Source organism: Poecile atricapillus, chromosome 10 (assembly GCF_030490865.1).
Source record: "Poecile atricapillus isolate bPoeAtr1 chromosome 10, bPoeAtr1.hap1, whole genome shotgun sequence".
In the NCBI taxonomy this organism is placed as follows: Eukaryota; Metazoa; Chordata; class Aves; order Passeriformes; family Paridae; genus Poecile; species Poecile atricapillus.
In genome coordinates this window covers 3,244,811-3,270,199 of record NC_081258.1, presented here as the reverse complement: position 1 = coordinate 3,270,199, position 25,389 = coordinate 3,244,811, and the positions used below count along the sequence as shown (strand labels likewise).

General features: G+C 42.9%; 3 protein-coding genes across 6 annotated transcripts in view; 2 read left to right on the top strand and 1 right to left on the bottom strand.

Moving 5' to 3' along the window:
* Positions 1-2,084, bottom strand: part of LOC131582469 (transcription initiation factor TFIID subunit 4-like) — a 148,597-nt gene extending 146,513 nt beyond the window's left edge. The window contains exon 1 of the mRNA XM_058845719.1: positions 1,052-2,084. Within this exon, the coding sequence (XP_058701702.1) occupies positions 1,052-2,084 (1,033 nt within the window). The remainder of the gene's footprint in view (positions 1-1,051) is intronic.
* Positions 1,947-3,235, top strand: LOC131582472 (basic proline-rich protein-like). Its single transcript, XM_058845725.1, has 3 exons — positions 1,947-2,802; positions 2,874-2,922; positions 3,101-3,235. Exons 1-3 carry the CDS (start codon positions 2,151-2,153, stop codon positions 3,162-3,164), a joined length of 765 nt encoding a protein of 254 aa, XP_058701708.1. The 5' UTR covers positions 1,947-2,150; the 3' UTR covers positions 3,165-3,235.
* Positions 3,236-6,627: 3,392 nt separating this feature from the next.
* On the top strand, positions 6,628-25,354 carry LSM14A (LSM14A mRNA processing body assembly factor). 4 transcript variants are annotated; one of them, XM_058846326.1, is made up of 10 exons: positions 6,628-6,998; positions 14,514-14,677; positions 15,881-16,013; positions 16,969-17,088; positions 18,850-19,026; positions 19,333-19,395; positions 19,981-20,160; positions 21,731-21,902; positions 22,750-22,978; positions 24,039-25,354. In XM_058846326.1, exons 1-10 carry the CDS (start codon positions 6,878-6,880, stop codon positions 24,060-24,062), a joined length of 1,383 nt encoding a protein of 460 aa, XP_058702309.1. In that variant the 5' UTR covers positions 6,628-6,877; the 3' UTR covers positions 24,063-25,354. The 4 variants fall into 4 exon arrangements, with proteins under 4 accessions (XP_058702309.1, XP_058702308.1, XP_058702311.1 ...); XM_058846325.1 differs by having other exon boundaries at positions 16,966-17,088; XM_058846328.1 differs by lacking the exon at positions 19,333-19,395.
* The last annotated feature ends 35 nt before the right edge of the window (positions 25,355-25,389 follow it).

Genomic DNA, 25,389 nt, shown 5'->3' with positions numbered 1-25,389 from the left:
TGAACAGCAACTTATCTTTTTCAAGTTAGTTGGGTCTTCATGAAACCACCAAGATTCAAAATTGTTTGGAGCATCAGACTCTGGAGGAGTTTTCGTAATCTAGGGCCACAACTACTAAAAGTCCACTTAGAAGCAAACATCTACACCATCACATCACCACTCCATTTAGCTAATAAATATCAAATATTTCAAAAAATAAGCTGGAAGAACTAACTTATTTCAGACTACATCAGCAGGTCCACATCTTAACATGCCACTAATATTAACAGGAAAAAAAAAATATCTTAAATATTAAATCCGCTTCTAAATCAAGAAGACGTGAAGATACCTAAGATGTTGCAACATGAAAATCTAAGTAGGGGACCACAGCACCCCTCAAATGGAACAATATACAGGTTAAGAGTAGGAATCATGAGGATGAAGGGATGATGGTTTGGTTAGCTAAGAACCTTGCTGAACTTAACTTTTTACTAATTAAAGTTAAGAAACTTATAGGAGTACAAAGAGGACATAATTGCTTCAGAATAGGAAATACAATCCGATGATGTGGAGACTACCCTCACGCAACATCAACATTATCACAATTACTGCAATTATAAATTTTAGGTTACACGCATTTACACCACCTGGTTTACAGCAGAAAACATTCTTTCAAGCAGAAAAACTTTCCAGGACTATCATAAAGTACATACAAAATGTACATATAAAGTACATGTAAAATGCATAGAAAGTTATTCTTAGCTACCACTCCAGCTTCTTATCCGGTGTCCAACATCACCATCACAGGGTAACTCACCGTGCCTGCCGCTCTCTCCAGGACGAAACCAGCAACTCACTCAACAACAGCTGCAATTACTCTGCATTAGCCGTACCAGTTACACCCTAATTAGCGGCAGCCTGTTCCTCACACGGTGCCCTCAGACAGGTGACTCTTCTTTGGTTTCCAGCACGTCGAGCAGCGGGGACGCCACAGCTTTGGAGGAAAGGCAAGCCCTCGGCCAAGACAAGGTTAGAGCGAGCGGCGGTGCCGGGAGCGCTGCGCAGCACTTACCGGGCGGGATGGTGAAGCCGGGCGGCAGCTGGATGGTGGTCTGCGGCGGCGGCCGCACGATCAGCTGCGGGGCCACGATCCGGGGGGCAGCGCCCAGCGCCGGCCGCGGAGACACGGCCTGAGGGGCGGCGGGCAGGGCAGCGCCCGCCTTGGCGGTGACCGCGGGCTTGGGCGCGGCGGGGGCCGCGGGGGCCGGCGGGGCCGAGCCCGGGGCCGGAGGTGCGGGCGCGGGGCTGGCGGAGGAGCCGAGCGCGGTGACCGCGGGCAGCGCGCCGGGCGCGGGCTGGGGCTGCGCGGCGGCGACCCCTCCGTGCCCGCTGACGGGCGGCACCGCGGCCGCCCGGGCCCCCGCGCCCTCCCCGTTGGGCGCCGCCTCGCCGGGGCGCGGCGCGGGGGCAGCGGCGGCGCCCTCGGCCGCTCCCGCCGTTCCGCCGCCCCCGGCCGGGGTCCCGCCGCCCCCCGCGGCCCCGGGCGCGCCTTCGGCGGCGGGCGGGCTGGAGCCGGGGCCGGGGCTCCCCGCGTCCCGCGCGGCGGCGGCGGCAGCGGCCACATGGTTGTTGACAGGCTGGGCAGGGGCGGCGGGCTGCGGCGGGGCGGGAGCGGCGGGGCTGCCGCCGCCGGGAGCCGCTCCATGTGATTGCTGCACACTACTACTGTTTACACTCGCTCCCCTCCCCGCCGCCGCCGCTGCCGCCGCCGCCGGGGGAGACGGGGACGGGAGAGGCCCCTGGGCGGGGGCTCGGCTCCCCGCGCTGCCGGGGCACCCCGCCGCCTCCCCTGCCCCGGGCGCGGGAGGGGGCGCGGGGCGGCCGTGCTGCTGCCGGCCGGGGCTGCTGCCCCCCGCCAGGCTCCCCTGCTGCGGCTGCGGCTGCTGGGACGGGGCGGAGGTCCTGGGCGGGGGCGGCTCGGCGGGGCCGCGACCGCCGGCCAGCTGCGATTCCAGGGATCCCACCAGGTCGCTGAGCGCCTTCTCGTCCACCTCCTCGGAGAAGAGCAGCATCTCCTCCAGTGGGTCCGACGCGCCCGCCGCCATCTTGCGCTGAGCTGGGAGCCGGCGGCGCTGTGCGCATGCGCGGGGCTCTGCCGCGCGCGGGGCACCATGGGAGGGGCCGCCGCCTCCGCCCCGCCCCGGGGCGGCACCGGGCCCGCCCGAGCGACCCGGCGGGAGCGCGCCCGGCACCGGCACCGGGCCCGCCCGAGCGGCCCGGCGGGAGCGCGCCCTGCACCGCCACCGGGCCCGCCCGAGCGGCCCGGCGGGAGCGCGCCCTGCCCCGGGACCGCCCGAGCGGCCCGGCGGGAGCGCGCCCTGCACCGGCACCGGGACCGCCCGAGCGGCCCGGCGGGAGCGCGCCCGGCACCGGCACCGGGCCCGCCCGAGCGATCCGGCGGGAGCGCGCCCGGCACCGGGCCCGCCCGAGCGGATGCGGCTCCCCAGGGAGAGGGCGGCGATGCCCCCTCGGGACACCGCGGGCTGCAGCGGGTGCAGGGAGGTGCCGTAGGGACGCTGCGGGTGTGGAGCAGCCTCCGTGCCCCCCCGGGTGTCCGCAGGGTCCCGGTGAGTCCCGTGCCGTCCCGCCGGGAGCAGCGGGCACAGCGCCTGGGCCGGGCCGCTGCGGCCCCTCCGCGGGACGAGCAGCGCTCGGAGCTGTCCCAAAGGCTGAGGCACACGCGGCTGGTTGCGCTGCTCCCTCCGCCTGGCAGCTCCCCGTGTCCGAAGCTATTGCTCTGGCCACACCAGAACGGCTGCGCTGGTGCAGCTTCCGAACGGGGACGCTGTTGGCAGGAGGTTTGGAAAACTAAATAAGGCTCTTTGCATCTCGAGCTGCTGCCCTGGCGTGCCGCTCCCTCAGCATCCTCGCGGGAAATTTAAGGTAGCTCGTTTTGTTGCTAACACTTTTCCTATCGCTCTCCTGTGTGCCCTTTTCCTACCAGCACTTCCTCACGCACTCTGAAATAACTTAAGAGAAAGGCAGTCTTCCTAAATCATCGGGATTTTAACTAATGACAGGACACGTCTTTAACTTTCTGTTTAACTAATGTCTTCGGTAGGACCCTTCAAACAAAAACATTTTCCCGTGTGAATAACACACAAGGGATGGCCATGGATTTGTGACCCCAGCAGCAGGCACCAGCTTGGATCTGGCCTGCAACAGCACGACTTGTCTGCAAACTGGGATGTACTGGAGCTGCTCCTCTGTGGTCTGAAACGGTGAATCATCCCTCATTTTGTGACCTCTCAGGGTTTTCCAAAAAACTGGAAAAGGTGTCTCAGTGAATAAATACTTTCAATTGCTCGATGCCCTGGTGGGAAGGAGTGGGGGCTGGCTCAGCTCCTCTCCAGTCCTGGCTCAATCTGCCCAGTCCTACCGTGTTCCACTCACTGGACTCACAGCACCAAGCTGCTCCTGGCTGCTCTGTTTCCTCTCAAAGCAGGTTACATTTTTATTCAGGATAGTTATTTTTTCCCCGATTGTCCTTTAGGAGCAAGTTTATGATGAATCAAAAGAAACCACTTTTAAAATGCATTACATATAGGTTGCACCAGTTTAATTAGGATAAGTTTAAATGTCTCCTGAAATTAAGCCAGTGCATATTTCTTCAAGAAAGAAGCAAGTGAAAATACTGGAGGTCCAAAGGTGTGGTAGGATGTATGAGCAGGAGATGGTGCAGTGTGTGAAAGTACAGCAGTGTTTGTGGAAAGCAGCACTGAATGTACAGAAGAGATCTATACATCAAAAATTTGCTTAGAAAATAAGTATTGCTTTTGTGGAGTGCTACAGCTAAATTAAAATTGGATTTTTAACAAGTGCTTCTACCTGAAAGTTTAATTAAAACAGAGTAGATATTAAGTAGATATTAATTTGCTATTGTGCAAATATAAAGAATAATTATTTGGGTTGGAAAAAACAGAAATCTACCCAATATTACTTTTTTTATGAGTCACAGACTTTATTTATTTTATCAGAGAACATTCCATGCAGTCCTCACTTAGTTGCCCTGCTCCTGAACTTCATTTGCATACAACCATCTCCAGAATTTTCATAAGAGAATGGAAAGCTAGACATATGATTCTGCAACTAGTCCTGACTATGAAACAAATTTTAGTGCTCATTTTTCTAATACTGTGACATTAAACTGGGTTTAATTAAACTGGTTTCCCTAAAAACCACCCTGGAGGAAACTGAATTGCTTTGTAACTTTAGAAATAAAAGTTACCTTCCCACTGGATGGAGAAAATGGCAAGTATTACAATTTGAATGTACATTTGTGCACAGGCAATCTGTAAAACATTAATTTGTATTTCTCTCCACTCACTTATTTTAAATTGAGCCGTAATACACATAAATATACAGGGTAAGGAAGTGTAATGGAATGTTTTATTTAATAAGACATGATGGATACTGACTCACATTGGACTTCCTTCAAGTCAAGAGGTGAGGACCTACCTAGGAATGCTTATAAACTTGTTGCTGAAACTGCCTTTGGGGTTGAGATTTTTCATAGGGAAAATTACTTCTAGTAAAGTACAGAATCTCTGTGAATTTTTGTATTCATTCTATTATAAAAATGTTTCCAAATATTTTTCATGCATTTCATCACAAAAAACATTTCTGAATATATTTGTTGCATTTTAATTTTTTGAGTTGTATATGTACAGAATAAAAAAAAAATAAAAGAAAAATCTAAGATATCATTGTGATAATCTCATCTGATCTTTTAAGATACAATCTTTCCTGAATTATTTTTTATTTGAGATAGAGAATGGTCTTTAGAAAAGTTAACTTCTAACAGTGGTTTCAAAATTGCCTGTGAAAGAAAAAATCTACCACAGAACCTGCTGAGCTGCTCTTCAGTTCTCAGCACTGCTCAGACCTGAGCCCTGATTGCAGCCCAAGTTTGTCATGAATAACTCAGCACACAGCAAAGTCCCCCTGCCCTGTTCAGCTGCTTGGAGTGCTAACAGGGCACAGGCATGAGTAACCTATTGTCTTCTACAGAAGTGCTTAGAAAGGAGCCCTATTTCCTGCTTATGTGTCATGGGTTTGTCTCAAATAGAGTTCATTTTTTAGAATTTTTAAAAGCTTGCTAAAGGGATTAAAAAAGGATAAATATTTAGTGTTGAGGTGTTTTTGGTGATTGGCCAAAAAAACCACACCTTACTTTAAGATAATGTTTTCCATACACTGTTACATTACAGAGGATACAAATATACCTTGCATGTATTATTTAAATATTCTTGTGACCTTTTTGGTATTTTAGGAACTCTTCTGTTTGAATTTACACTCTGACTTAGCTGCATGAGATCTTGTGGGTTAAATTCATATATTTTATTTTTTCTTATTTTTCACTCTTGTTGTTTCACACTCTTTGATAAGGAGTTTTTCCTTTAATTCTTCTCTGGTGTTCTGGTTTGTGTCACTGTTATCTTATTACTTTGAGAGGTTGGTAAGCAGATGTAGGGGAAACAAGCATAATTGCTTTACACCATTCCCTTACTTACATAGGAGCATTTCAACATTTTGTGTTTTGCTAAGGCATACATAGATATAAAATATCACACCACTATTTCTACAAGCTATACAGTGCAAAACAGATTGTGTTATACTAATAAACAGCTAAAAGGAGTTACAAATTGTACCATATCTAAATAATTAATAACAGCATTAATAACAGCATTAATAACCATATCTAAATAATTAATAACAGCATTAATAACAGCAGGTAAAAGCTAATACAGAAATGCAAAAGCCAGTATTATATTGTCATTTTAAACAGTTCAGTTGCTGAAACAAAAGCCAACATGTTTGAGGTTGGTCTTTGTTCTGGTGTTTTCTAGGGGGGCCTGAGGCAGTATCGTGGCCTCCAACAGAAGCCTCATTTGTGATTCCTAGTTAAGGTGCACAAATCAAGTGCAATCACAAAATCATGAGGTGTTTATGTGTGTTTACTCGTACTAAAAGGGTGTTCTTTCAGGGTTAATCCCACACTTTGGTTAAGGTTTTATCAACAATCGTGTTGCTTAGTGTTGGCTGCCAGGATCTGACTCCCAACACTGTCAGCAGAGTAAAACACCAAGCGCTGTTCTCACCCCCCACTCCTGCGCTTCTCCGCATGTTTCCACTGCTCTCGGGAGTCACCAGGATTCGCCACTCAACCACCGGGCCCTCAAACACCCCGGAACCCCCATCACCAAAGCTGCTGTCACCTGCCCGGTGACACGAGCTGAACCAGGGCCGGGGCAGCCGAGCGACGACACGGGACCGCCGGTGTGGGGCAGCGCTGGGGGCTGCTGGGCCGAGCCGAGCGGGGCCGGGCCGAGCCGAGCGGGGCCGGGCCGAGCCGAGCGGCGCCGGGCCGAGCCGAGCGGGGCCGAGCCGAGCCGAGAGGGGCCGAGCCGAGCGGGGCCGGGCCGAGCGGGGCCGAGCCGGGCCGAGCCGAGCCGAGCAGGGCCGAGCGGGGCCGGGCCGGGCCGAAGCTCCGCGCTGCGCTCCCGCCGTCACGCGCGGGACCCCGACGCACCGTTCCCGCCCGCAGTTATCGCGAGAGTAGCCGCGCTCCCGGCATGCACCTGGCGGGCCGGGCGGGGGGGGGCGCTGTGAGGGAAGATGAAGGCGGCGGCCATGTTGGGAGCCGCGGGGCGCGGGCCGTGTTGAGCGCTCCGCTGAGGGTTGTGCCGAGGGCTCCGCTGTGCGGGGAGCGGCGGGTCGGGGCGGCAGGAGTACAGCGCCTACTACGACTCAGGGTCGGGCTTGCTTGGCTGCTTGTGCCTGGCTTAAAGAGCCCTCGGCAGCGGCGAAGGGGTGTCCCTGACCGAGAAGCAGCGCCATGAGCGGGGGGACGCCCTACATCGGGAGTAAGATCAGCCTCATCTCGAAGGCTGAGATCCGCTATGAGGGGATCCTGTACACCATCGACACCGAGAACTCCACGGTGGCGCTAGCCAAGGGTAAGGACGCGGCCGGCCGGAGGAGCGGGCCCGGCGGCGCTCAGGGAGGGGCGGGAGGGGAGCGCGGCCGCGGGACGGGATCGAGGCCGCGGGACCGGGATTGAGCGAGGACCCGGAGCCGCGGCGCTGTCCGGGCGCTGGGGAGGCCCGGCGGGCGGCCTGCCGCCTCTGGGGGCCCGGCGGAGCTCGATCAGAGCCCGCCTCGTCCCGCCGTCCTCCCGGCGGGGCGGCTGCGGGGGAGGTGGAAGCGGGAGAGGGTCTGGCTGTGAGAGCGGCGCCGCGACAGCGCTGCGAGGCCCCGGTCCCCCTGATCCCCCCGCTGCGGGGAGCAGCCAGGAGCGGTACCGCGCCGGGGGCTGCTCAGAGGTGTTCCTAGTACAGTGCAAGTATGAAACCCGCGGCGGTTCAGAGCTAGTGTGTGAAAGGGAGTAGGAGGGCGAGGCTAGAAAGATTTTCTTTGCATCGTTAAGAATTCTAGACCTACAGGGTATAGGGCCGTGCATGAGTGGATTGCTCTGCATCTTAGGACGGCAGACAGCTTGGGTCTGAAGGGTATCCTGAGTGCTGGATTACCGACAAAAGCTGAACGTAAACTGTTAATTTTGGAGGTATATAGTATATGTAGTTCGAATAGGTATGAAGATGTTATCGGTCAGAAGATATAGATAGATACATTTATATATCGAGAGAGGAGGTATCTGAGTGAATGTATAAGAAAGTTAAAAAAACAGGTTTTCTGAGAAGAGATCTGGGGAACAAAAAGAATTTTTGAAACTCGGCATTCGAAGGACCTCAGTGTTTCTCATGCATGATAATTAATTCTCAACGTAAAACATTAAGTCAGAACTTTTAATAACCTTTTTATAATGGATTCTGCAAAACTCAGCATTCTTTTCCTTTACACTTCTTGCATCTGTGAAGTCTTGCTAAGTAATCTAAATCCATATGTAAAAGCAGAGAGTCTGTCTAGCTATTAGGTAAGAGGAAAAATTGCTCCTTGTGTAAATGAAATATTTGGGACAGAGAGGATTCCAGAGCTCGGTTCCTGGCTGATAGGAAAGGCTTAACGCCGGTCTGTTCCGTTCTGCACAGCTGCCGCGGGTGCTGGTGCATACCATCAGCGTGTTCGCTTTCGCGAGCCTTTGTGGTAATTCTTGTTTGTGCTTTAAGGCCTTCCCTCCTCGCAAACAACAACCCGCCCCCCAGTTATTGTTTAAGGGATAGGTTACTCTGTTTTGTAAATGGTGATACATGGGCTTTGAAACACCCTAGAGTGGGTTTGGTCCCAGGCTTGCACAGTTCGTTTACGGGGCAGTTAGCTTTCATTATGTGATTTTTACTTATTTCTAAAGTTGCCTTTAGGTTAAATTGCCTGGCTGGAGTTGCATTATCTACTTTGAAAGGACAGCTGGTTTTGGTTTATACAAGTAAAAGCTGGATACTGTGATTAAAAATATATGTTCAGAAATTCCAGTTGCATGCTGTGATTGTTAAGGTTTATGCAAAAATACATAGGAAAAGAATCCTATCTTTGAGAACCTTGTGATAGTCTTGTCCAAAATTAGACTGATTTAGTGCTGACCGAGCCAATTTTGCATGACTTCTCAAGAGTGGTTAAGTCATATTGTGGTGTGTCTGCCAAAGTGTACATATTTAAGGTAGTTCAAACTAAGTTACAAGTCTAAGCTACTCTCTTCTCATAGCTCTCATCAGAAATGTAACTCTAAACCACTCAATTTACTTTAATAAAACTTGACTGAGTTAGCTGAAGAATGCGTGTTTTGTAATAGTGTTATGATTCAGAAGAGAATAAACCAGTATTTCTAGGCCACATAGAACCAAAAATCTTGAGATTAATCTGGAGCTGATGAATTAACAACCATATTAGACTGTAGAGCAGTTCTCTGTGCTCATGAACAGAATGCTCCACTCGAGAGTATTCAAGTTTCTGAAGGCTTAGGCCATTGAATGTATATGACAGTGTATATGTATGGTGGCAAGTGTGCTTAACTGTTGGCCAGGTCTATTGGTGAAAGAAGCAGAACTTGTACTCTAGCTGTAACTATGTTGATCAGGTAATAGTTACCTCTTCTTCTTGTGCTGAGTCCAGAAGTCAAACCAAAACTGTTTAGTAGGAATCTTGACCACAAATGTCAACTTTTTTGCCAGAGAAAGACAAAAAAAATCCCCAAAACACTTGATGCTTTCATTTGCTCAGCTGTGTAGTCTGTGTGACATAACTGTTCCCTGAGCTAAACACAGGGCACCTTATCATTATTCATATTCTAACTGAGGTCACTGAAATGGTGACATAAAGTGCCAAAGTAGAGATAGAGTCTGTTCTTGAATAGCCACGGATTTGCCCAACCATAGGATTTGTGCAGGCTAAACCAAAGTCAGAGATTAATCTCACAGAGTTGTATTCATGGAATGCCTTCATTTGTCTTAAATTGTCTAGGGTTTCAGATAGAAATATGTTTTTTGAATTGCCAGCACAGACTGTAGTTCTCCCTTACTGGGGCAGTCTGCTCTAGTTCTCTAATCAGCATTTTGTTTACAATGTTGTGATCTCTTCACTAAGCAAAACTTGTAACCTGTATCTCACAATTAGAGAAAGATATGAACTGTTAAGTATTGAGCATAACATTTTTTTAACCTAAGCTGCTGTCTGATAAGATGAAGTGATGCATCCTTTTACAAAGTGTATAAGTGTATAATTATTTAAATAACAGGGAAAGCATCCATCCATAATGGATTCCAAACAGTAAGCAAGCTGTGCAGACATTTGAGGTTCTTAAATGTTATTGGTACTAATGTTTTCTTTGGATCGACAGCTTCTCAGAGACAGTGTCTGGAACCAAAACCCACTCCTATTGTCAAGCCTCAAGTTAAAATAACTTGAAATGTCCTTCTAGTTATTGGTTCTAGTTAACATTTAGTTTTTAAAAAAATCATTAATAATTTTTAAAACATCATTAAGCCCAAGCAATCTAAGAGGAGTTTGCTAAGCCATTGTTAGTTTTCTTGTTGGAAAATGATTGCTGCCCTACCTGGGGCATTTACAGAATAATCACAGTGCTTGATCTTAAATGTTGTGGCATTAAAAAGGAGATGTGATCTTTCATAGTAGTTATACGTAACACTTTTCTATTTCGAGGCACTGTTTTAGAGAGAGTTATTTTTAATGCAGGTAAGCTGTGTGGGAACAATAATGTTGGGTCAGAAAAGGCTTTGTGGCTTTAACAACAGGGAATCCTTAGGTATGTGAGTATAAGAAACAAAATTATATATTGCCTCTGCTATAATGCATCAGTTCTCACTTAGCAACTCTCGGACCATTAGAGTTGCATTGGAACCATTATAATTGATAGATATTAATGAAACAGCTTTTGGTAATTTTAAAAAGTATTTAAACTTCTGGCATTTTCAGCTATCTGTGATAGTGTTGTCCATGGCATAATGACACATCAAAAGGAAAACTTCCCTTTTAGACTTCTACAGAACATTACTTGCAGATGAAAGACAAATGCAGAGGAAAGTTGAAATCTTGTGAAGAGTTGAGCTCATTCAGGTGTGTGAGCAGGAAAGGGAAGGGTTAATTTTCTATCAGTATTTTATGAATGTTTTTAGTCAGTTTTTAGTCAGTTAAGTAACATTCTCCTTGCGGGTCTTGAAGGTTAGGGCATGTGTGCCAAACCAAACTCGTGCACAGTATGTCACAGCAGAAAAATTCCTCTTGTCAAAGCCTACTCCTGGCTACTGCCCTCATCCATCTCCTGCAAGTAAGGGAATGCAGGCTGAGTTAATTGTTCTGGAGGAATGAGCCTGGAAATGACTTGTTCCCCTGTGGTGGTCTCATTTTAGTCATCATGCTCCTCCTGGGTGCCTTAGGAGCAAGGAGGAGCTGGTTTCTGTGTGCATTTGCTCCTCAGGGAGTGAGGAGAGAGTGTCAGTGCTGTGCACAGACTGAGCTACTGCTTGCAGCAGTTCATGCTGTAGGGGAGCAGTCCTCTTGCTAGCAGAGTCAGTGGCTTCACTTCTGACTAACATTCTGCTTAGATTCCCTGTGTTAATCAACAAGTAATCATATCTATTAACTGACAGGGAAAGCTGCAATGTTCCATTTAACGCTACAGTAGTAAAATATGGTAATATGCATTAAAATATTGTATAGTAGTAATATCACAGTCAAAATCTGTACAAAAATTTGCTCACAGCACTTTAATATGAAGTTGGTGGAACTACTTGGGCACAAATATATAAATCAATAGGCTCAAGAGAGTTAGTTATTTTAGCTAGCTACTTAATTGTGTGTATTTACACTGACAAAGAATAAGTTTGTTTTTAACATGTACTGTTTGTCCTTTTGTTTGCTAGTCCTTAGGGCAGTTTAGCTCTTTCAAAAACCAAAGAAAAAAACAATCCTGAAATTGACAAGGTAAGATTAATTAGATTTACCACAGTTGTAAGATTGTCTTTCACGTGCTTATTTTCATCTCCCCTCACTGTTCAGTATTTTGTTATATATGAACCACTGCACCTTGTTCTGGAGGAAGGAAGTAGTCTGAGGAAATTCCTCAAGAGACAGAGCTGGATAGAGCTCTAAGCCAGCTGCTGCTCCAGTACCTTGTGCTCTTGATACTCTGGCAACTTAATATTTCTGAGTATGAGAAAACATGGTAAAAGCTATTTCTTTCTAAAATCCTGTTAATACAGGCCACTTCTAATATTAGACTAATTACTTTCATGAGCTCAGATTGTGTTAAATCCTAATCTAAGTGAGGAAGACAGAAACTGTAAAGAGAGGTATGCCTTTGCAAAATACAAAAAGTAACTTTCAGCTCCTGAATGCTACTCTGACTGGGGTGGACTCATTAAGTAGCCCTTCCTAAGATTGCTGTACATGCAGTTCTGGTTCCTGCTTTAAAAGGAAATTGGACTTGGGGTGGTTATTTTGGTTGCTTGTGGCAAGAGGGTGAGTCTGAACTGCAAATCAGGGGAGTTTACTTACTCTTCTCCAGCAGAGCAAATCTTCATTGGATGAAATTGTGTTTATATTTTGCAGAAGGCTGTGGTAAAACCAGTTTGATTTGAGGCAGGAGAGAGATAAAGGAAGAATCAAACTTCTAGTAGCAAGTCTTGATGTGTTTTATTGCTAAACCATTGGCAACCATATCAGTGTCTTGAGTTAGCTACATAGACAGTTGAATCTCTTAAAGATCAGTTCTAAATTTTGGCATTGAAAAACTTCCTTTTGATGTTATGGTATTTTCATGGTGTGGAGAAAGACATTGGTTTTTTAACATGCACTGAAATCCCTTTACTTCTTTCAGCGCTTTAGTAGATGAAAGTCTGGTGGTTCTCTTTTTTTTTTTTTAATTGGTTTAGAATGAAGAAAGGTAATTACCAGGTGTTAGAACAGTGTAGTGTTAGTGTCCAGTGTAGCTCTGACTTAAGAGAAATACTTTCAAAGCATATTTCTTCCTCAGTTCATCAGATTTTTATTTCCATGTAAAGGCAAGATGCAACCCTCTAACTTCCTACCCTTTCTCTGTGGTGTTGCTATAGAGTAGTTTCTTCACTTTAGCTAGAAGGTAAAATGTTTGGTAACTTCCTGATCATACTCTGGCCATTTTTGTTCACCTTTGTAGACAAAATGGCTACTGGAGAAACCATTTCAGTATGGGACAGAGAGAAGCAGTACAGAATAAACTTTGGTTTTATTTACCAAGGCAGCAGGTCAAATGATGGCATGAAAGTCCAAGATAATTTATTAATTTTCTGATAAATTAGAGTATAAAAGGAAAAGAAAGAAAAGAAAAAAAGAAAGAGGGTAGATCCATGGTTAAGATAGTGAAATAGAAAAGCCTGGTGAATAAAACGCAATGGAATGAACTACAGGAATGCACACAACCCATTGATAATATTATTAAGCTACTGTGCATTACTTTGAGTTAATTTCTGCAAATTCTTAAGCTTCAGACACTTTTTTCTGTAGAGGAAAAGAAGACAGATTCCTCTTCTAACAAGGACTGACATTAACTAAACAGTGTGTGCCTTTTTACATTGCTCACATTTTGTAGTACCATTCAGAGCAGACTTTCAGATGCACAGAAGCACAAAAGATAATGAAAGTTATCTCACTAGATGATACACAAACAAAATAATTGTAACCACTTAATACTATTTTTCTTTGTAATATGGACATGATCTCTTTACCCCTGAATTATGCTTCTTGAAAAAAATGTAATACCTGACTGTTAATCTCTGTTTATGCAGTATCACAGGAAGCAACAGTGATGGAAGATGGCTGGTGCAGCCTGAGAAATGACTCAGAATTACTTTATGCATCTCTATGGGAGACTGCTTTTCTTGACTAATGATTCTATGGCTGAAAAAAAGTGCCTAATGATGTCTCCAAAATGTTGATGCATCTGAAAATGGAGGGAAATCTGATTCTGGTAAATTAAAGCAAAGTACAGATCTTTTTTTTCTACTCAGCATAACCTGTACCTTGCAAAGCAAACAAGCACTTTCTGAAAGGCTGGAGGAAAAACAGTCATGAGGGATTGTTAAAGCCGCTACAAGTTGATGAGATTGTGATTGAATGTGACTGTCATGATTTTGGGGGCTTGGTTTTTTCCCCTCTCTGGTTTCAATCCATTGGTTAGTTTTTGCTTACAAAACTAGCCCTTTGAGACAAATCTCTTCTTCAGTTATTTGTTTCATTTGATACTCACCCAGGGTTGGCAGTCTAAGGGTAAGGAAAAGTTTCTGAGAGGGCAGTGACAGCAAAGTGATGGTATCACTTGTACAATGTAGTGATTATACGTAGTGCAAAAGGAAAAGCTTGATTGCTTCGTTGCTGTGCAGTCAGAAAGCTGTTGGAATTCATACAAGGAATTTAATGTCTTGGTATGGTGCACACTAGGAAGATAGTTATGCCCCAGTGAGTTTACCTAATTTGGCAGAGATCATATGAACCTTACACCAGCAAGAAGAATGCATTTTGCTTAGTGAAAATTGTATATACATACCACAGAATTCTTGTTGTTTTATTAAATTTTTAATCTCTTGAGAAATTCACATTTGATCATTTTTAATATTCTGGCTTCTAGTAGTATTAGCATATTTTTTCCTGTTTTGCAAATACAGAAATATGAAGTAAACTCATGTATTCGTCGATTCATAGGATTGACTTACCAGACAAAAAAAACCTGCTCTGCTGCTTCCCCTTACCTTCACAAAACAGTTGAAATATTCAACATGTAATTGGTTGCATAAATGATCTCTCAGTCTTTCAGCTTGGATTTTAACTCAGATTTTTTATCTAAAATTACTTGTTTGTCTGAGGAGAGTTCGTAATGATAAAGAATATGATGCCAATTCAATAGAAGTTTTTTCTCAATGAAATTTTATTTTTTTTTTATTTAAAGCTGTTGGTCTCTGTATATTTTAAACCCTTTTGTTGAATGTGGGACGTTTCATTCTTATTCTCCCTTCCCAACTTTGCAGTTCGCTCCTTTGGTACAGAAGACAGACCAACGGACAGACCCATCCCACCTCGCGATGAAGTCTTCGAGTACATTATATTCCGTGGCAGCGACATCAAAGACCTGACTGTCTGTGAGCCACCAAAACCTCAGTGCTCCTTGCCACAGGACCCTGCTATTGTTCAGGTATGTCAAAACAGAGTTGTAAATAATTGTTGCTGAAGAGGTAACTTGCTAGGTTAAGTGCTCTCTAGCTAAGTGCTTAAAAATTAAAGTGTTTATCGCTGTAAGGTTCACAACACAATGTAAAGAACTCTGGATTTTCTCCTTTCACAGTTTGAACTGTGAAAATGAAGGTTGAGATCTAACTCTAGCACTGTCCACTACATACCAAAGCTGCTGTCTTTTCAAAACCAACTAATGATGTTATGTAGGTCTTGATGCCTTTTTTGAAAAGGACTTGGCTTAGGGGGACACATAGTTCTTGGGAAGATCAGACTTACTATGAATCAAATGGAGTAGATGCTGAAATATCTCCAGATCATTGATTTTGCTTTTGTTTGCTTGTTTGTGTTATTTTTGTTTCAATGTTCAACATTTTTTGCTAACTATAACTTTAAAGTGTTTCATCTAGTTACGTGTTTTTAAACTGGCTTCATACTATAAGGCAGTTACTTGAGTAGTGAGTACTTGGTTTCTGAGGGGAAAGTGACTTAAAACTTGAAGCCTTCAGATTTAATTAGTCTGCCATTTTATAGTAAACAGACTGATAAAGAGTTTCCTCAGAAATTTGTTGCCTCTGATTGTGCTTATGGGGTATCTTGAAATCATCCCTGAGAGCAAGAGGAAATATCTTGCTTCAAATGGAGGTTGATAAATCCATGTAATACAATTCTACTGCTTTATCTATTCTGTAGGATAAAATTCTTGAACTTCCTTACAAGGTGCCTTTGCGTTTCTCCACGGACTTTTATTAAACTTGGTGCAAGTCCTTCTCAGTTGTAGTCAAGAGTGGTGAAGTTGTGTTACTGGGAACCCAAATAACAGTGGTAACCCCAGCCTCCTCCAGTATGCTTGGGTGTCTTATTGTACCTGTGGGGTTTGAATCTTCAAGGAAAAAGATAGGACTCTTTCTAAATTTACCAACAAAGCTTATATGTGTGTGTTGGACAAGAGAGTCCAGTGTCTGAGGTTATAGGGAAGATTGCAAAATTTTGTGGTACTGTTTCCACAGGTCTGCCATGGTGGAAGGGTAAAAGTGCTTTCTAAGCTGTACATACTTTTGAAAATGTTTATTTTAGAGTTTCTACATTTCTTGCCTCACAGAACTATTTCCTAATTTTTGTGTAAATACGCATTTTTGCTAGTGTGTGTGTGTTTTGTCTTTAGTCTTCACTAGGATCTTCGACTACATCTTCATTCCAGTCTGTGGGGTCCTATGGTCCTTTTGGCAGGATGCCTGCGTACAGTCAGTTCAGCCCGAGCCCGCTGGTGGGGCAGCAGTTCGGCGCTGTGGGAGTTGGTAGGTGTTTTCCTGGGAGTGAAGCTCTGTGTGTGCACAGACAGTAGTCACTGCTTAGAATTTCATCAGTCTTATCCTAAGGCAGAGTCTAAGTCCTCCATCTCTGTTAGTTCTGCAGTTTAGCTCAAAAGTAGACAGTTCTTCGTAGTCTTTGCATCTTAAATCAAAATAATTACGATTGAGAACTAAACACCTATCTCAGAGGGACAAGTATTCATTGTATTTCACAAGTGGTAGAGGCAGCCCCTCCAGAGAAGCCCCATAGCTGTGCTGTTGGGTTGACCAGGCGCTGTGTGCCTTAAGTAAGGATTTGGATTATTCAGCAGCCATGTGCCAGCACAGTCCTCCAGCTGTTCGTGAGGTGTTAGTTAGGTGGGAAATATGCACTGGAAGTGTTTGTGAGCTGTATGGGCTACTTGCTCCTTTATCCTGCACATTCTCTCTGAGACTCACCAACCAACTTGCCTTCCACCCTGAGAGTTTATTTCACAGCTTAGTTTTCCTCATAGGAACTTACAGTCTTGTAACTGTTATGGCAGCAGTGTTACAGCTGGTACTGAAAGTGTTAGCCATGCGAAAGAAAGGCTGTAGAATTGGCTGTAATTTGATATCAATTAATTAAGATGTGGCAGTCACATTTTTGCTGAAAGGATCGTAAATGGAGATATGTACCAATAACATGTATGGCTCTGTAAAATGACTGTTTTGTTGATACTTGTGATGGTGAAGTTAGAAGTGCTCTTTTATTTTTCATTTTAGATTAAAAAAATCAAGATATTGGTCTTACAAGCTTATGAGCATACATCTGTTTTATTAAACAAAAAGTGTATGGGATGGGCAGACTTACATGTACTCTAGAGTAACTGCCTAATAAAGCTTCACTAATCATTTAGTGCTAATTAAAAAAAGCAACTCTAAAACAGATTTTACAACTATATTATTTCTTTCAAAGCAGGAGGTTCTTTAACATCTTTTGGAACAGACTCTTCAGGCAGTGCTAGCATGTCCCAAAGCACTGCAGTTGGTTCTGCATTTACAACAGATGCAAGATCACTAAAATCACAGATGTCTCAAGGTAAAATCTTTTTTAGTGACTTCAGTCTTTCTTTGAACAATTGTGTCCTTGTGATTTTGGTGGTTGCTGGAAATGCCAACCAAACAGGTGAATTCTCTCATGAAAACACTTGGTATTAAACCTAGGAAACACAGAGAGGCTCTGTGTTTGCTCTTAAATGTGTTTTCTCTACATCTTGGACTGCTGCAGGTAGTAACGCATTTATTGTTACCCTTAAAGCATCTGTACTGAGAAATAGGACTTAATTATGTGAAGTAATGTTAGTAAACAGGTGCATGTGGAAATTCAGTATTTAGTTTCACTGATAACATGACAGAGCTGCAGATGCTTCATACTGATTGAAATGGAACGTCTTTCAGGTTAGAATTTTAAAATCTTTATTCTTAACTCTAGTTCTTCCGTTCATGTATAGTTACATATATGATATTAACAGCAGACTTGATTTCCTGTAGAGATAGTGACATGACACTTAAGTGAGCTAAACAGTAACAGGAACTGTATGGATAATTTATGTAATACTGGAAAAAATGAGATTCTGGATGATAATTGAATGGCAAAGAAAAAAGAAAGTAAACATTGGGCAACTTCACCCTCACCCTTTGTGCAAATGTTGTTAATATTGCTCCTTGAAAACTCAAACCCCATTATTTCCTGCTCTTCCACTTTTCCTTACTGTCAAAGTATGTGCCAAGATATATTCCTAATGCCATTTTTAAATTATGCAGTCATGTTAAAGAGCAAAACACTTATAACAAACAGGTTTTTTCCTAAATTCCATTTGTATACCCATTAGGAGTTTTCTAGGACTAGTTGAGTGGGTTGCCAAAAATAGGTTCTACTTTGTTGGATTTATTCAAGGGGCAAAAGTATGCTGAGAATTTCTCTGTTGAAAAAGTAGTTTTGAGTTTCTGTAGTTAAAGCCTGTATGATTCATGGACATGTATGAATATATATGACTTATGCTGCAGGTGAACATACATTCTGCCACAGCATTTCCTGTGGGGCACTAACAGGTTTTTTCTCAGTGTGTTTGCTTTGGGAAATATTTTTGGTCTTTGTAGATTACAAGCGTGGGATGGTTGGATTTATTTTTGTGTTCTGTTTCATTCATAGGTTTATGTGGGTTTGGTTTATTTTTTGTTTTTCTTTTGTTTTGTAATGAGGTAGAGCCTTGTTCTTTTATTCCCTGGGACTTGAGTCTTATTCTAATTTCTTAGTAGGTTTACCTATTTGATGTTGTAAACTTGTCTGGCTGGATCAGTGGCTCCATTCTGATGGTGCTGCTGCCTCCAGCCCCTCGTGCTGCAAGTGGCTCTGTGTGAGCAGTGCTGTGTGGGGCAGCTCCCAGAGCTGTTCGTGCACGGGCAGGGATCCTGCAGCAGAGCCTGAGCACAGCAGCACTGCTGCCTTGGGGAGCAGCCCCTTCCTACCTGGCATCCTAGGGAGGCAGAAGGAGCATTTTTATCTCCAATCAATGCCTAAGTTTCATTCCTCAGCTAAATGCACATCATTAATGGGTTGGTAGGGATTGGGTGTTCTGCCCATTATTTCCTTTTAGACTGGAGGAAGGGGTATTTCTAAATATCCTTTATTCTGAATTAGTGGATCTGATGGTGCAGAATTTTTTTTTTTTTTTGACTCAGCTGTCTTGACTGCTCAGCCAGATAAACCTGTGAGTCTAGATTGGTTGAGATCAGTAACTCACCTTTGTAGATGAGAAATAATCCTGTGGGGTTTGGTTTTGTTTTATTTTTTCCCCAGGTCGTTCAAGCCCTCAGATGGACCATTTGAGAAGGAGCCCCACCATGGAACAAGCTGTACAAACAGCTTCAGCCCACCTGCCCACTCCAGCACCAGTAGGGAGGAGGAGTCCTGTACAAACCAGACCTTTGGTGTCTGCAAGCCAAAAATCCCTAGAGAACCAAGAGCACAGACGAGGTAGCTTTGGATAGTTTTCATACAGCTTAATTCCTTCCATACACATACAAAGTGTTCTCTTAAAGGGTAATACATAGGAATTGTCCTGCTATTACTGGTAGGTTGGCCAGCAGAGATCTGGATTAGATACATATTTCTTTTTAAATTTAAGCATATATTCTAAATTTTTTTTTTCTTTTATGATTTAAACATGTGGTTTCCATTTATAGGTTTGGATTTTTTTTTAAAATCTGAACTATATATACAAAAGTATGATCAAAAATACCTAATTGGATAAACAAATCATGTTTTTATTTCCAACTTTAGCTGAAGCACACAAGGTTTCAAGATCAGAAAATGAACTCAGAAATGAAAACAAACGACAAATTGGTAAATCATGTTTTGAGAAATAGCTATCATTGCTTTCAGACCAATAAGTTTTTTTTAAATTTGCTAAAATAAATAAATTCTTTCACATTTTGCCTTGAGAGGGTATCAACTTTGCATTGAGCCAGAAGAATACAAGGAAATAAAGTCAACGTTAAAGAGAAAAATCTCTTCTTGTTGGTTTATACTAAGCAATCAATTTAAATAAAAATGTAAATCAAGGACCATTCAGGGATTTATAAACATAATAGTATGAAATAAAAGACTTTCTAGAAAAATACTTGACTGAAACACTACTAATATTTTAACTCCTGTTCCAAAAGCTTTTAATGACTTTTAGAGAGTCTTTTAACACACAGATTTAGTACTATTATGCTGTCTGTGCCATCATTACTGTAAGTGAATTTACAAATTACAAGCTGCTCTGATGGGACATTAAACAACAGGCATTCTCTTCATGCACTTCTGAAGTCCCAAGCTGTTACCCCAGGAATTAGAAAGCAAACCAAAAAACCAAAATACCCTCCACCACCCTCAGAGAAAAGCGGATCCACAAAGCAAAACCAAACAGAATTTCCCTCTTTTCAGTTCCAGGTGCACCTGCAGCACGGAGAGGCCGTGGAGGTCACAGAGGGGGCCGAGGAAGATTTGGTATTAGGAGGGATGGTCCAATGAAGTTTGAGAAGGACTTTGACTTTGAAAGTGCAAATGCACAATTCAATAAGGAGGAAATTGATAGAGAATTTCATAACAAACTTAAATTAAAAGGTAAACCAATTTTTGCTTTATATTTGAGCATGGAAAAGCTGTCTTGCTGTTTTGATCCTACCTTGGAGAAAACTCTTAAAAGGCATATAGTACTGAGTCTTGTTTGCAGTCATTAAAAAATAAATTTAAAAGCCAATTAATAAGTAAACTGGGATCATATGTTAATTAAATACTTGGCTCAATGTTTGAGTCTTTAAAAAATTTTAGCTATCAGATATTATTTGTGACGTTCTAACAAGTCTCTGTTAAAAATGCAGATTACTTACCCAGAAGTCCCAATAATGCTTGTGACTTTAAAGCTCTGGAAAGGATGCAATAAAAGAAAATCCATATTTTAGGTTTTCAATTATTAGACCAAAATTATAATGTCAATTACAGACCAAAAGCAAAGGAGTTTAGGATGAGAACTTCACTGTAGTATGCAGGAGAGCTTGTTTGAAGGTTTCTAGTATTTCCTTGCTTTTATCCTTTTCCAGAGGAACCCAGGAGTAGTTAGAAACCATGCTGCCAGCACTTGTTTTCTAGCAGGCTTCTGTTTTGATTACCTCATTCTCTTGTGACCAGCCACCTGTTTGTTGCACTGCTGCTACTATTTTTGGACAAAATTGTTGCAGGTTAATATAGTGAGTTCCCTATTTCAGTGAATGATTGGCTAAAAGCTGGGAAACAAAAGGTGGCAATAAATGGTCAGATTTCAGTGTAGAGTAAAAACATCCATTGAGTCCCATAAGATCTGTCCTGTGGTGCTCGCCTGTTTTTCTGGATCATTTTTCAGTGAGTTGGTTTGCTGTTGGTACTGTTATTTTTTTCAGAATAATAAATGGAAAAGGGAAAGCTATAATATTATGCATATAATATATCATATATAAAATACTATATATGTTTTATATGCATAATATATTAGTATTATAGTATTTTATAATATAATTTATAATATGTATTACATAGAGTATAATTTACAGCTATAAATAGCTGTAGAAATGTTTCTGAGTGTGGTAATTCTTGTGGTGTGGAAAGGCTGAGCTAGTTACATGAAGTTTATGCACAGCATTGTGAGATTTAAGCTGTATACATTTAGGAATGAGATTTGAAGATAGTAATAGCTGCAGGTGTTGAACTGTCAGCTTTGTTTTCAGTACCAGTCAAAACAGTAAGCTGAACTTTTAGCATTATTAGGAAATAAATACAACATAGAATCAGAATGCTGGCCCTGCATCTTGAAGGAGATAACAGCAAAACCAGAAGACAAAGGAGAAGGACAACAAAACCATGGGATGGCTTTCAGGAGGATTCACTGAATGAGGCTCTTAAGCCCAGGAAGGAGGTAGCTAAAGAGGGGAGAAAATAGATGGCTATCAAATCCATTCTGCCCAGGGTTTTTTTGTTAACTAAACCCACAGGAAGCATAGAAACCTCCAAACAACAGCAGCAACACATTCTAATTTACATGTGAAATTATTTGACTTCCACACTGAATTATTTTTGTAGCATTCAGTATAGTTCCTCTCTGACTGGGAAGAAGTGGATACTGCTGGGTTTTTTAGGCTTCTGTTTTCTTTTTGTTTTCCAGAAGATAAACTTGAGAAACCAGAGAAGCCTGTAAATGGAGAAGACAAAGGTGACTCAGGTGTTGATACCCAAAACAGCGAAGGGAATGCCGATGAGGAAGATCCACTTGGACCCAATTGCTACTATGACAAAACCAAATCCTTCTTTGATAACATTTCCTGTGATGACAATAGGTATGTCCTGCAAGGAGAAGCTTGTTAGTGTGCTTAATGCATGTTTATATCTTACACTACTGTCAGTGCTACTGATTCCAGTCAGCTCTGAATCAAAGGTGATTAGAGCTTATTTCCTCTGCAGCTGGCAAAAATAAAACAGGAATGAGAAGCACAAAATTTCTTTGTGGGCAGGTGCAATGTGGTCATAGCAAGGTATTTTAAGATGTTTTAGAGCCATGCTTTTAGAACTTAATGCACAGGCTCTAGAATCTCCTTCCCAGATTTACTAAGATGGGGGGGGTTTGTTTTGTTTTGTTTGTTTTGCTTTGGTCCTAAATTAACACTTCAGTTAAATCAATTATGACCCTGCTTTTGTAATGGTTTCTAAGCAGATTACATAACTGTCTTGGCTAGTAGTGTTATTCAAGTGGGCAGAAAGCATTTCAGGAAAATTAAAGCTTATCTTGTGCTGCTGCATTTTTATTAGACATGACAATGTGGATTGCTGACCTATTTTGACTTGCAGGAGGGGGAGTTGTTGATTGTATTCGAAGCCAGATAAAATAACATCTGTAACTGTAAACTGTTTTCTTGCTTTAAATGATACTGTGTGCAGAGGATGCAGAGTGTGTTCTTCAATATGGCAAACTCTTAGAGCATTATTAATATCTAATTAATGACTCTGTAATATGTTCCTTCTTGATGAGTCCAGTGAAGTGTAGCAGACACCTGGGTTCTTGTGGAAGGGATACCATGGAGATTTCCCATGTGATTAATGCATCATTTTTCATCTCGGGCGCTTTCTGGCGCCTCTCCCTTCCTCACCGAGTGTTTCACAGCAATCCGTGTTCGTTCTGTGCTGCAGGGAGCGGCGACCGACCTGGGCCGAGGAGCGGCGGTTGAACGCCGAGACCTTCGGCATCCCCCTGCGCCCCAACCGCGGCCGCGGCGGCTACAGGGGCCGGGGCGTCATCGGCTTCCGAGGGGGCAGAGGCCGGGGGGGCGGCAGGGGCGGCTTCCCCGCCCCCCGCGGCTTCCGCGGCGGCTTCCGAGGAGGCCGCGGAGGGAGGGAGTTCGCTGACTTCGAGTATAGGGTAAGGTGCACTGCTCGTGGCTCTGACCCAATCCACTGCTCTGGGAAAGGAGTGCTCAAAATCTCCTGCCTTTAGATTTGATGTTGAACAAGAATTTCTTGAGTGGCATTCGGCAGGGACTCTGAGCTACTTTTTGAAAGTCCATTAATGCTGAAATTTTAGTTACATTGCATCATTTTACGATCAACAGCAATCAAAAATAAAGGTTGTCTTTCATCACATGACCTGAATAGCTATTTGATAGCTGGTATTGGGGAGGAGAAGAAAAAGGAAGGGGAAAAAAGAGTTCTACAGATGGAATGCAAGTGTTAGAAATGTAAATTGCAAGCATTTTCCAAGCAATATTGTAAAATACAAAGAATGAAAAGGAATAATTTAACTTGCTTCCAGTGTGCAACAAACTTCTGAATCATTGTGAAATGTGTTGGCACAAATCCTATTGACTGGTGTACTGGTTAAAATCAGTAAGAAAGACAACAATCTACATTGGTTCAGATAAACTAGGCTTTTAGAGTTCTGACTGGGACAGTAGAGCAACTTCTATTAGTTTACTGCATGAGCAGTTAGAGTTTTGCAAACAAGAATCTCTGATCTTTGATAGAAATTTAATTTTTTTTAATTAAAAAAATGAGGGGTTTCATCACAGCATATTCCTCTCTGTTGTGAGACATCCTCGGCTGTTCCTTGATTAGTTCGCAACAGTTAGTCCTGTGACTAAAAGAAACTTTGGGTAGCTGAACGTGAATGGAAATGAGGGATCAAAGATTAGCAATTTGAATTTCTAAACAAGATCTTGCTGCCTTCCAGTTGAGTAGGAGATGGTGTAAGGGCTGAGGATTTGTGCTGTGCTTCTATTTGGAATGAAGAGCTGCTCTCCTCAGTGCCAGACTGAGGGGCTTTGACCAGATGCCAGCCTGATCTCCTCCGGAGGTCTCCCTTCTGCTGCAGGACATGGGGAATAGCCAGCACAGCACAACTGCTCCCAGGGCTGTTGCCCAGATTGGTTTGTAAGGTTTGTTTTGCAAAACGAATTTTAACACTGTGCTTCTCTTCCCTCTAGAAAGACAACAAAGTTGCTGCGTAGTCTACAAGAAAGCTGAAACCAGGTGAACGTCTAGATCTTCTTGAATCAGAGAATTAGTTTTGATCTCTGCAAAGAATGAATTTGCTGTATACTTGTCACCAGCACTGGGATTTAACTATTTAATTTCAAAGGGGTGTAATGCAGTTACTTTTGAGAAATGGCCATCTTTGAAAACAGTAAGCATTAAATATATTTGAGACAGAAGGATAAGTAATTTCTTATGTATAGTTAATTATAAGCAGTACTTCGATGGAGTTTAAGTATTTTTTCATCACTGAAAGGATTTTTCTTATTACTAAACTGTATTTGATAATTGCTTCAAGTTGTAAGGACAATGGTATGCAGAAGGCCGTCGATACTGTGAGTGTTTTGACCCACCGAAGGTTGTTTTTTGGAAATCCTGTAAAATCCCTTTTGAGGTAGTTGTTCTTGTATCAACTAGGGTGCTGGACAGTAGAAAACTTGCTTTGTCAGTCAGATATGTACACACAGTAAATACTGTTTCTTAGGCAAAGGAAAGTTTTTATATAGTTGTAAAATTCCATTATATCCCATTGCCAAAGAAACATTACAAACTTTGTATAGCTGTATAAAAAGCAACTAATTTTTTAAAGAATAAACATTTTTAAGTCGGTAAACATACTGTTATTGCAGAAAGTTGATATGCTGAAGAACACTGAATTAGTTGGGGGTTTTTTTCTTTAGCAGCTTTTCAAGCTTAAATGTTTGATTTTATATTTGGACTATAATGAAGTTTTGAAAATGTTCTTCCATTACACAAAACTGGATACACGCTTCACTGCTCTTGCAAGAATTTGATTTTGTAGTTTCTGGCATATCACAGGATTTGACCAAGTTAAGGAGATATTTTCAAAGAAAAGGTGAAAAGGAATTTTCATATGTCAAGATTTGCAATTAATTTTACTTAGTGAGAAATATTAACTTTTTTTAATAATGGACCAGGCACACGAGTTGGTGATTCTCCTGGAATGCCTGGGATAAAAGTCTGTCTCCATTTGTCAATTCTTGAAACGTTAACTTTGTTGTAATACCTGTAGAAATGAGCAATTTAAAGAATTCTTAGTGTTTGAAGTTGTTTGCATTTTGATAGACCGTAGCTTGGAGACATTGAGACTCTGGTTCTAAGACCACGAAGTCACAAATGACAGTATGGACTTTTTGCCACTTCTGGATAACTAGTTGCAACTTTCTGATATGCTGAAATAGAAACCTGGTCATTTGTGTCTGTGTATGTATATGAAGGCCACAGGAATAAAGGGATCCAAAGATTACATCACTTTGATCTAATTTGCTGATTTTTATTTTT